Source organism: Pantherophis guttatus, chromosome 9 (assembly GCF_059756535.1).
Source record: "Pantherophis guttatus breed Tessera chromosome 9, ASM5975653v1, whole genome shotgun sequence".
Taxonomy (NCBI): Eukaryota; Metazoa; Chordata; class Lepidosauria; order Squamata; family Colubridae; genus Pantherophis; species Pantherophis guttatus.
Window position 1 is genome coordinate 5504637 of NC_142071.1, and position 12240 is coordinate 5516876.

Consider the following 12240-nt stretch of genomic DNA (forward strand, 5'->3'; position numbering starts at 1 on the left):
GGCAAGAAAAGTCGTAAAATGGGTCCAAACTCACTTAACAACTGTTTAACTTAGCAATGGAAATATTGTGATCGTACAGTGAGAAAAAATTAATTAGTGCGAATGGCTTACTTCCAAAAATTGTGGAGTATCTGTCCTAAAAATACCAGTGGATAACCAATAAAACATACAACATACAACATGCTGTCTGGCTGGGGAACTCTGGGAGTTGAAGTTCACCCAGTGGTGGGATTCAAATAATTTAACAACCGGTTCTCTGCCCTAATGATTTCTTCCAACAACCAGTTCATCAAACTGCTCAGAAACTTAACAACCGGTTCTCCCGAAGTGGTGCGAACCGGCTGAATCCCATCACGGAGTTCACTCATTTGGAAATTGACATTTTTGAAAAAATGCTGATATAGAAACCACTGTGTAAAATCCACTAACAAAAACAATATACAAGAAACCAGAATAACCTGCTTTCTGGTTTTTTTCCCCCCCTCCTTGAATGTTACAACGTCTACGAACTGATTGTGCCTGATCCTTCTCTGCTACAGCTGTGGAATATGGAATAAACACCAATATCTGACTGCATTATATAAATACAGGTGGAGGAGAGACACAAAGGGGAGACTAGACCAACCGAAGGCTATAAATAGCTACTGTTGTCAACCTTTTACTTAAGGGCTCCATTTATGTTTATGCATGTCCTAAAAAAAACCTTTCGTTTGTTTTCCTTTAGCCTTTTACATGCAGAGTTAAGCTGATCGTTTCAGGAACAGGCATGCCAGAATGAGAGTTTTTGGGTAGACTCCAGTTAAAGGCATGAAAGTACAGCCAACGAAATAGATGATGTGATTTTTCAACGTGATTACAGGTAGTCCTCGGCTTACGACAGTTTGGCCGTTCGAATCTCACCAGGCTCAAGGTGGGACTCAGCCTTCCGTCCTTCCGAGGTGGGTAAAATGAGGACCCAGATTGTTGGGGGCAAGAGGCTGACTTTGTAAACCGCTTAGAGAGAGGGCTGTTAAAAGCACTGTGAAGCAGTATATAAGTCTAAGTGCTATTGGTATTATCCCTTCCTTCCTTCCTTCCTTCCTTCCTTCCTTCCTTCCTTCCTCCCTCCCTCCCTCCCTCCCTCCCTCCTTCCTTCCTTCCTTCCTTCCTCCCTTCCCTCCCTCCCTCCCTCCCTCCCTTTCACTTGTTAGAAGGCAGTATTGCAGGCTAACTCTGCCCACTGCCAGCGGTTCGATCCTGACCGGCTCAAGGTTGACTCAGCCTTCCATCCTTCCGAGGTGGGTAAAATGAGGACCCAGACTATTGGGGGCAAGAGGCTGACTCTGTAAACCGCTTAGAGAGGGCTGTAAAGCACTGTGAAGCGGTATATAAATCTAAGTGCTATTGTCCTTCCTTCCTTCCTTCCTTCCTTCCTTCCTTCCTTCCTTCCTTCCTTCCTTCCTTCCTTCCTTCCTTCCTTCCTTCCTTTCTTCCTCCCTCCCTCCCTCCTTCCTTCCTTCCTTCCCAGTGATTAGAATGCAGCATTGAAGGCTAACTCTGCCCACAGCCAGGGCTTCAATCCTGACCGGCTCAAGGTTGACTCAGCCTTCCATCCTTCTGAGGTCGGTAAAATGAGGATACAGATTGTTGGGGGACAATATGCTGACTCTGTAGACCGCTTAAAGAGTGCTGTAAAACACTGTGAAGCGGTATATAAGTCTAAGGGCTATTGCTATTGCAACAGCATTGGGAAAAAATAACTTATGACCATTTTTCACACTTACAACCATTGCAGCATTCCCAGGATCATGTGATCAAAATTTGAATGCTTGGCTCATATAAATACGAATGCCTGGTTCATATTTATGACGGTTGCAGTGTCCCAGGGCCCATGTGATTCCCCTTTTTCCAACTTCTGACAAGCAAAGTCAACGGGGAAGCTAGATTCACTTAACGACTGTGTTACTAACTTGACAAATGCAGTCATTTGCTTAACAACGAGGGCAAGATAGTTCGTAAAATGAGGCAAAACTCCCTTAACCACCACCGTCTCACTTAGCAACAGAGATTTTGGGCTCCGTTGTGGTTGTAAGTCGAGGACTACCTATATATCTGAGTATCGCGAGTCCTCTAAAGCCAATAATAATCTGAGATGAAACAGATAAATTTAGAAAGCGCTGAGAGCCAAGGTCACAAGGGAGATGAAAGCATGGGTTCTAAAATAGAATAGAACAAAAACTTTATTGTCACTTTAAATGCACACTAATCAGCATAGATAGATAGATAGATAGATAGATAGATAGATAGATAGATAGATAGATAGATAGATAGATAGATAGATAGATAGATAAAATATGTGGGTATATGCATAATTTTGTATTTATTTGTTTGTCATGTTTATGAAGTCTATATTGTAGATGGAGACCCTTAAGAGAGCTGTATGCAACAAAATTTTACTGTAATGTATGTGGCTAAGATGCTGAGCTTGTCAATCGAAAGGTCGCCAGTTCAGCGGTTCGAATCCCGAGTGGCGTGTAACAGGGTGAGCTCCAGTGGTGGGTTGCCCCCGGTTCGGACCAGTTCACAAGAACTGGTAGTAAAACCGGCGGGAGGCTCTGCCCACCGCCCTGGATGTCGTCATCTGCAATCTGCGCGTGCGCAGAAGTTTCCCGTTGCAAACCGGTAGTAAAGGTAAGTAGAACCCACCCCTGGTGAGCTCCCGTGACTTGTCCCAGCTTCTGCCAACCTAGCAGTTCGAAAGCCCGTAAAAAAATAGGGACCACCTTTGGTGGGAAGGGAACAGCGTTCCGTGCGCCTTTGGCGTTGAGTCATGCCGGCCACATGACCACGGAGACGTCTTCGGACAGCGCTGGCTCTTCGGCTTTGAAACGGAGATGAGCACTGCCCCCTAGAGTCAGGAACGACTAGCACATATGTGCGAAGGGAACCTTTACCTTTACGCCGATTAGTGTACATTCAAAGTGACCATAAAGTTAGTCTAAGCCTAACACATTAAAATGAAATTTCGTTGCATTGCGCTCTCAAAAGGTAACTGTTATGCATACAAACGATACAGGGAAACATCACAATCTAGTTCGAATGTACACATATACATGGAAACTTCTAATCAAGGAGAGAAGCAACCTAGACTTAAGAAGAAATTTCCTGACCGTTAGAACAATTAATCAGTGGAACAACTTGCCTCCAGAAGTTGCGAATGCTCCAACACTGGAAGTTTTTAAGAAGATGTTGAGTAACCATTTGTCTGAAGTGGTGTAGGGTTTCCTGCCTAAGCAGGGGGTTGGACTAGAAGACCTCCAAGGTCCCTTCCAACTCTGATTCTATTCTATTCTATTCTATTCTATTCTATTCTATTCTATTCAATCCTCTCCTCTCCCCTCCCCTCCATTCCATTCCATTCTGAAAATAAGAATCCTGAGAGTTTATAAGACGGGTGGCATAAGGAACAAAGCTGTTACAAAATCTACTAGTCCTGCTAGAAATACTTCAAAACCTCCTCCCAGAGGGGAGCAACAGAAAACAGACTGTGGAGTGGGTATGCGGTGGCCTCTCACAACTCCATCATAACGCTGTGTTGGCATTACTAAGGCCTACAAAAACAACAACTGAGTTTTTCAAATTTCAATTTAATAAGATACATTGGAAAAATAGCATTCCCCCCCCTTGCATTTAATAATGCTCCTTCCCTCTCTTTTTTTTTTTAAATTAGATTTCAACAATATTTGGAAGGGCTCTTGAAGGCTACGCTGGAGGCTATTGGTTTTCAGTCCAAGCCACTTTAGGAATGTGTTGTCTGTGCTATGCCACTGGGGGAGGAAGCAAATTGGGGGGTGGGGGGGAGAGAGGGGAAGTTTTACCTTACGGATAAGTTGCTGTTGCTCCAGGTTTCTAATATCCTTGTCCAACTCTTCGCTGAGCTGCCGCAGTTCCTTCTCCAGTAACTCCTGGCAGAGGAGAAAGAAACACGCAGCTTTAGGAGTGTAGCGGACGGGTTGCGGAGACCACGGAAAGAAAGACGAGTAGCCCACGGCTGCCTGGTTGAGTCAAGAGGGAAGCGTGCCCAGGCTGAAGTGGTGCCCACCGCGGTGCCAGAGGGCCAAGCTCTGGTCCTGCCAACACGGGTGGAGTCAGTCTGTACTCCCTGCTACCCAAACCGCTCCTTAAATCGGAGTTGCACAATGTACCATCAACCTGACACCTTGCTTACAGAAGTCCCATTTTGTTTGAAAGGGCAACAGGTTGAAAGCGCTCAACGGGAATGCAGCCTCCAGGCTCAAAGGTCGGAAGAGAAGAAGGGGGTCAGTTCCCCAAGGAATGTAAAACTGCAAGTTATAGGTTGTGCGTTCACAAGGAAATGCTCTCTCTTACAATATGGTAAAAGATTCCAGTGTGTTAAAAAAAACAAAACAAAAACTCAGTGTGCTTCAGACAAATGTCGAAGAGTGCGTTTCCCCACCCACTCTCCCTTCCTGGAATGTTTTCTATATGCAGTGCGTTTTTCCACGGTGCAGCTGGAAGCCTTTAATGTTTGTTTGTTTATGGTTTGATTTTACTATTAACCGCAACACAAGGCTGTCGTTTCCACGAGGATATTTTAAAAAGGAAGGGCAAAAACTGATAAAAGGGTCACACGTGACCACATTTCGAGGAACATCCCGGGAAATTATGCTAACTGGATTTTATGAAAATAAACACTTGAGAATTGTTGGGCTTGGCCTAAGGGAGGGGGGGAGGGAGGGAGGGAGGGAGGGAGGGAGGAAGGAAGGAAGGAAGGAAGGAAGGAAGGAAGGAAAAAGGGAGGGGGAAGGGAGGGGGAAGGGAAGGAAAAGAAAGAAGGAAGGAAGGAAAAAGGGAGGGGGAGGGAGGGGAGGAAGGAAGGAAGGAAGAAGAGAGGGAAGGAAGGAAGGAAGGAAGGAAGGAAAGAAAAGGGGAGGGGGGAGGGAAGGGAAAGGAAGGAAGGAAGGAAGGAAAAAGGGAAGGGGAAGGGAAGGAAAAGAAAGAAGGAAGGAAGGAAAAAGGGAGGGGGAGGGAGGGGAGGAAGGAAGGAAGGAAGAAGAGAGGGAGGGAAGGAAGGAAGGAAGGAAGGAAGGAAGGAAGGAAGGAAAGAAAAGGGGAGGGGGGAGGGAAGGGAAGGAAGGAAGGAAAAAGGGAAGGGGAAGGGAAGGAAAAGAAAGAAGGAAGGAAAAAGGGAGGGGGAGGGAGGGGAGGAAGGAAGGAAGGAAGAAGAGAGGGAAGGAAGGAAGGAAGGAAGGAAGGAAAGAAAGAAAAGGGGAGGGGGAGGGAAGGGAAGGAAGGAAGGAAGGAAAAAGGGAAGTGGAAGGGAAGGAAGGAAGGAAGGAAGGAAGGAAGGAAGGAAGGAAGGAAGGAAAAAGGGAGGGGGAGGGAGGGGAGGAAGGAAGGAAGGAAGACGAGAGGGAGGGAAGGAAGGAAGAAGGGAGGGAGGGAGAGAGGGAAGGAAGGAAGGAAGGAAGGAAGGAAGGAAGGAAGGAAGGAAGGAAGGAAGGAAGGAAGGAAGGAAGGAAAAGGGAGGGAGGGAGGGAGGGCAAAGATGCCAGTTCCATTGTTTGGGACTGAGAGAGCAAAAGGGGAAAGTATCTTGAAATGTTCTTTGGTCCTCCCAAAACCTCCTGGAGGGCTTCTCTTCCTGGCAGCACCACGTATGGTAGGTTAACTCAGGACTTCACTGGAATGGCACTGATGCCCGAGTTTTGGAATTCGGAGGAAGAATCCTCAGAGAACCGGCGGTGGGGAGGGGGGGGATTTTTTTTAACGCCTGACATACATGCCTTTTCCTTCTGTGGTTTCGTTTTGAATTTAATCAGGTTAGGCTGCAGCTGTTCATTATATGGGTTACACAATCCTGCTCATTGGTTCATAGTGCAATACGGAGGGGGCCGGGAGCCAGTTGGTGCAGTGGTTACAAGAAGCGAGCCAGAAACTGGGAGACCTGACTTCTAGGCCTGCTTGCTAGTTGACCATGGGCCAGTTCTGCTCCATCACTGGAGGTTTTCAAGAAGTGATTGGACAGCCATTTGTCTGAAATGGTGTAGGGTTTCCTGCCTGAGCAGGGGGTTGGACTAGAAGACCTCCAAGGCCCCTCCCAACTCTGATATTTTGTTCTATATTCTCTCTCAGCCCTCTCGGGGGGGGGAAGCGAACCACATCCAAAAATCTTGCCAAGAAAATTGTAGGGATTCGTCCAGGCAGTTAAGGAATTAAGACTGATACAAAGGCAAAAAGGGAGGGAGGGAGAAAAGGAAGGAAGGAAGGAAGGAAGGAAGGAAGGAAGGAAGGAAGGAAGGAAGGAAGGAAGGAAGGAAGGAAGGAAGGAAGGAAGGAGAGAAGGAGAGATAAAAGGGAGGGAAGAAGGAAGGAAGGAGAGATAAGAGGGAGGGAGGGTGGGAGGAAGGAGAGATAAGAGGGAGGGAGGAAAGAAGGAAGGAAGGAGAGATAAGAGGGAGGGAGGAAGGAAGGAAGGAGTGATAAGAGGAAAGGAAGATGGGAGGGAGGAACGAAGGAAGGAAGGAGAGATAAGAGGGAGGGAGGGAAGGAAGGAAGGAAGGACGGGTGAGAGGGAGGGAGGGAGGGAGGGAGGGAGGAAGGAAGGAAGGAAGGAAGGAAGGAAGGAAGGAAGGAAGGAAGGAAGGAAGGAAGGAAGGGCATAACCCTAATATGGGAGGCATCAAATATTTTCAAACTAACCCTGGAAAGAATGGGATAATTTGATGCGTCTATAAAAATGTTCATTACTGTGGAATCTGTATCGTCTGGAACTTAAATCCTCTGGAAACATTTTAATTTATAACCATCCTTTTTAGTCTTTCATAGTCGTCTTCTTTTTTTTTCCCCCCTTCATCAGAACATGACTCCCCACTGGAACTCATTTATGGAGGCACCAAATATCACGTCCAGCATCTGCTATTCATTACATTGTAGGCAGGAGTTAGAAAAATGGAGCAGGCTGGAGTAAATAAGGGAACATTTTGTATTTACACTGAAATTAAGATTACAGTGGAGTCAGTCATTTCCGAAACAGAAATCACAATGCTTCAATGCCGCAGGATACTATCATGCATAGTTCAAGGATAGTGCAGCAGCATGATAACGAATACGGAATTCAACATTTTTCAAAATCTCCCTATTTTTTTTTAAAAAAATTCTACCCTAGTAGATTTGAAAGCGAATGTTCACAATTAAGAACAACGTTGGGTTTTATAGCAAAAATAAAATGAGGTGGGATAGTTAAAATGAGGAGTATGCTGAGAGTGATAGTTAAAATAAAATGAATAAGTTAGGTTTAATAATAGAAATAAAGATTATAAATTTTGAGTTTAATAGTAAAAATAAAATGAGTATGTTGGAATTAAACATTTCATGAATGTTTATAATAACTGTATGATTTATATTGTTAAAATATATCCATCTAAGCAAATGAAAGAAAAAAATGGAGTGATAATTGGTTAGGATTTAAGATTTAAGTAACGGGTTTTTGGGGATAACGTCATAGTTAAATAGACAGATTTGAGGGAAACACTTGCGTAAAATATTAAGTTGTGTTAATTGAAAAGTAAGATTTGTTAGTAAGATTTTCACAAATACAAATTGTGAAATTTGTATTTCACAGATACAAATTGTGAAATTTGTATTTCACAAATACAAATTGTGAAATTTGTATTTCACAAATACAAATTTGTATGAATTTGTGACCGTATCAAAAGCTTCGTTTTGAAAAGATGTGTTTTATGTTTTTGTTTTAAAAATAATAACTTTTTAAAAAAAAGAATGGAAACTGGCTTTTCCTGAACTGTACGGGCACAGACAATTTTTTCTTTTAAAAAAGACGGTGGCTATTTGTTCTTTAGCACACACAAAAAAGGGGCACCTGGTTTTTAGAATCGTAGACAGCGCTGTATCTCATTCGCTCTAAACTCTGACCTGGTGCATTCTTGTCTAAAGTTCTTGGCAGCCTATTTGCAGTGTGTAGCACAATCTTCAAGGCAGAGGAGGAGGCGGAGAGGAAATAACAAAGGATCCTGCTCCATGGAAGCCAGTAAACACAGCTGCACTCCAGGCGTCTTGGGAGTACCATCCCCTTTCGCTGGCTACGTTAGCCTCCCAAACCTCCGGGTTTTTTTTTATCCAAGGAAGTTGATAACATATGCTTGGCTGCGTCTGACTTAACGTTGCCAGAGGCTAAATGTGCATTTCCCTTGCTTTTCAGAAAGGACTCACCTCAATTGGCAGAGAGGGCGGTGATGGGCATCGTGCTGAAGATGGCGTGAAGGGTTTCTTGGCCTGTAACGGGCAAATTAAAACTTCAGTGAAAAGAAGGGCAAGTTAAGAGACGATTCAAAATTGGGACAATCAGAATAGAGCTGGAAGGGAGCTTGGAGGTCTTCTAGTCCTCAAGTGGGACTTGAGCTCAAGTCCCAAGCAGGAGACTCAAGCAGGAGACTCTATACCATTTCAGACAAGTGACTGTCCAGTCTCTTCTTAAAAAAACTCTAGTGATAGAGCGCCCATGATTTCTGGAGGCCAGTTGTTCCACTGATTCATTGTTCTCACTGTCGGGAAACTTCTCCTTAGTTCTAAGTTGCTTCTCCCCTTGATTAGTTTTCATCCATTGCTTCTTGTCCTGCCCTCTGGTGCTTTGGAGAATAAATTGACCTCCTTCTCTTTGTGGCAACCTCCCAAGTGCTGGAATACGGCTATCATGTCCCGTCCCCACTGGCCTTCTTTTCTCTAGACTAGCCAAACCCAATTCCTGAAGCCATTCTTCACGCGTTTTTGTCTCCAGGCCTTTCATCATCTCAGTTGCTCTTCTTTGCACTTTTCCCAAAGTCTCAACATCTTTTTTTCTAATATGGTGACAATTAATCCTGTGGGACAATGGTCCTTGGGCTTGAATTAGGAGGATGCAGAACAGGATGTGATTTCCCACTCCAGAGGCCAATTTTCCATACGGCGTTACAACTATTGTTCGACATCTGTTTTCCCTTATATTCCATTTGAGCTCAGAAACTTGTGAGCATGTGTGCCATCCTTTCATGCTTCTTGAGGTCAATGAGATTTACTTGCCAGAAGCAAGTAAAGATCCCTATTTCAATATTCCACTGTACTTCCATTGATTGGTGAGATACAAGACCTAGTTCAGATATTAGCTGGGCCTACTGATTGTTCAGTAAAAAAAGGAGAGACATCACCCTGCCACAAAAGTGCATATAGTCAAGGCTATGGTTTTCCCAGTTGCAATGGATGGCTGTGAAAGTTGGACCATAAGAAAGGCTGAGCACCAAAGAAATGAGGCCATTGAGCTCTGGTGCTGGAGAAGACTCCTGTGAGTCCCTTGGACTGCAAGACGATCCAACCGGTCAGTCCTAGAGGAGATCAACCCTGACTGCTCTTTAGAAGGCCAGATCCTGAAGAGGAAACTCAAATACTTTGGCCACCTAATGAGAAGGAAGGACTCCCTGGAGAAGAGCTGGGAAAGATTGAGGGCAAAAGGAGAAGGAGATGGCAGAGAAGGAGGTGGCTGGATGGAGCCACCGAAGCAGTCGGCGTGAGCTTCAATGGACTCCAGAGGATGGTAGAGGACAGGAAGGCATGGAGGAACCTTGTCCATGGGGTCGCGATGGGTCAGACACGACTTCGTAACTAACAACAACAACTGATTGTTGTATCAATGAACACTCTGCCACGAACTAAGCTAGGGATCTGCATACCAAAGTCGGATTATCAAGGATGGACGACTTCCCGGGTTCATAATCAAAAATGCTCCTGGGCTCGTTGCTGGAAGCATCTGCAGTTTCCCAATTTCTCCTGCAAAAGAAAGATGGGAGAACCTCTCAAGTGCTCTGCACGATGTGCCTTTGTCTCCCTTTTGGCCCCAGTGACTTCCTGCCTTATATTTTGCAAAGATCCACTTCAGCAGGGACTGTTCCCAGCATGAGAGGATTGTTGCAATAGTCTAGAAGGCCATTTTTGTGCCTTTGCCGCTACGTTCCCTCCCTACATATTCTCTGGGAGTATCAATACACCCACATTTCTTGATAAATGGTAGGTTGTGGTTGATATTGTGTGTTGTGAAACGGCAAAGCTGCAACCGCCACACAGGGATGATCTCTCATTGTCATCTGATAACACTTCAAACATAAGCAAAGTGGTGCACATACTCAGCTGAAAATGACTGAGAGATAAATCATCGAGATAATACATGTATATATTTATAGATGAATCCATTTCATGTTAAAATCTCAACAGCTCCCCCTAGTGTCACATTTGGGCACTGGCATAGGCATGGATTCAAACTGATGAATTATTCCAATCATGGACTGATTTTAGACTTGTGGGGGTCTAATTCGTTTTTCGGTCCATTCTCCAGAGCCAGATGCAAAACACTAATTCAGAAAAAAATGACACAGAATTTGGGAACAAGGATGCCTCCAATATTTTAGGGGGCACTTGGTTTATTTTTCTCAAATCCTGTTGATTTGTGGATTCCCAAATGCTCCATGCTTCCCTAAAATACTTAAGTCTCAAATTCACTTATATTAAAGCCCCACTGACTGAAATGGACCTCATTTCTGAATAAACGCACAGGGTAGAGTTGCAGATAAGCTTCTATTCATAAGGTAAAAAGGTAAAGGTTCCCCTCGCACATATGTGCTAGTCGTTCCTGACTCTAGGAGGCGGTGCTCATCTCCGTTTCAAAGCCGAAGAGCCAGTGATGTCCGAAGACGTATCCGTGGTCATGTGGCCGGCATGACTCAACGCCAAAGGCGCACGGAACGCTGTTCCCTTCCCACCAAAGGTGGTCCCTATTTTTCTACTTGCATTTTTTTACGTGCTTTCGAACTGCTAGGTTGGCAGAAGCTGGGACAAGTTACGGGAGCTCCCCCGCTTACACGGCACTAGGGATTCGAACCTTTCGAATGACAAGCTCAGCATCTTAGCCACTGAGCCACCGCATCCCTATGAAATATACCAAAGAAAGTGCGTAATCTTGTATCTTTACATTCAACCCTATATTTATTTCTGATGTTCATATGGCTTTGTCGCCTTTCTCAATGTTGGTGGGTTGCCGTCCTTCACAGGGGAGACTCACATCTTCCATGTTTCTACTCACCAATCCAAGCCATTCTTTTGGCGGGAGGGACTGCTTGAGGTCATCAGTGGAGGTTGGTTCTTCTTCATGAGCTCTGGAGGGTCATGATCTAGAGGAGACAAAATTGTCACTGTGTGCGATGGACAATCCTTTCCAAATGTAACCATGGCTGATCATTAAGAAGTCTCCATGAGGCCATGAGTCTGATGTCTTCAGGCCCTTCATTTGGTTGCTAAGGACCTTCTAAGCATTGTCCCATCTAAGCGAGTGTTATTCCCACATCACTCACTTCCACAGAGTCAGGAGAAAATATTAAATCAGAGGTGTCAAACTCAAGGCCCGTGGGACAAGAGCCGGGTCCACAGAGTGCTTAGATCTGGCCCATCTGGAAACAGAGAAGGACCAGCCTGCGGTGCCTCTGCCAGCAAAAATGGGGCTCGGAAGGGCCACGCACAGCCCTCCCAGGCTCCATTTTCGGCCACAACAGCCTCCTGCAGCCCTCTCATCCAGTTTTGGTCACCACACTCTAAAAAAGATGTGGAGACTCTAGAAAGAGTGCAGAGAAGAGCAACCAAGATGATTGGGGGACTGGAGGCTAAAATATACGATGAACGGTTGCAGGAACTGGGCATGGCTAGTCTAGTGAAGAGAAGGACATGAAAGCAGCATTCTAGTATTTGAGGGGCTGCCACAGAGAGGAGGAAGGGGGTCAAGCTATTCTCCAAAGCACCTGAAGGCCAGACAAGGAATAATGGATGGAAACTGATCAAGGAGAGTTTCAGTCTAGAAAGAAGGATAAATGTTCCAACAGTGAGAACAATCAACCAGTGGAACAGAAGTTGCCTTCAGAAATTGTGGGAGTTTCATCACTGGAAGCTTTCAAGAAGAGACTGGACTGGACACCATCTGTCAGAAATGGTGTAGGGTCTCCTGCTTGGGCAGGGGGTTGGACTAGATGACCTACAAGGTCCCTTCCAACTCTGCTAATTTGAATCTGAAAACGGAGCATGCGGCCCTCCGGGGCCCCGTTTTCACTGCCAGAGGGCTAGCAAAATAAAGTAAAAACAAAACGAAAGGAGAAATGTTTCCCCTTTTGCATTTGAGCACGCAAGAAGGGACAGGAAAGGAGAAAGGGA

At 45.1% G+C, this 12240-nt stretch overlaps 1 protein-coding gene across 6 annotated transcripts in view; it reads right to left on the reverse strand.

Annotated features, from left to right (window-relative positions):
- SORBS3 (sorbin and SH3 domain containing 3) overlaps positions 1–12240 on the reverse strand; it is a 95277-nt gene that overhangs the window by 37665 nt on the left and 45372 nt on the right. For 3 of the 6 annotated variants that reach the window (XM_060693581.2, XM_060693582.2, XM_034411603.3), the window contains exons 8-11: positions 11126–11213; positions 9723–9819; positions 8233–8295; positions 3858–3944 (exon numbers count right to left, since the gene is read on the reverse strand). In XM_060693581.2, the coding sequence (XP_060549564.2) occupies positions 3858–3944; positions 8233–8295; positions 9723–9819; positions 11126–11213 (335 nt within the window). The remainder of the gene's footprint in view (positions 1–3857; positions 3945–8232; positions 8296–9722; positions 9820–11125; positions 11214–12240) is intronic. The other 3 variants (XM_060693583.2, XM_087875877.1, XM_087875878.1) reach the window with 1 other exon arrangement.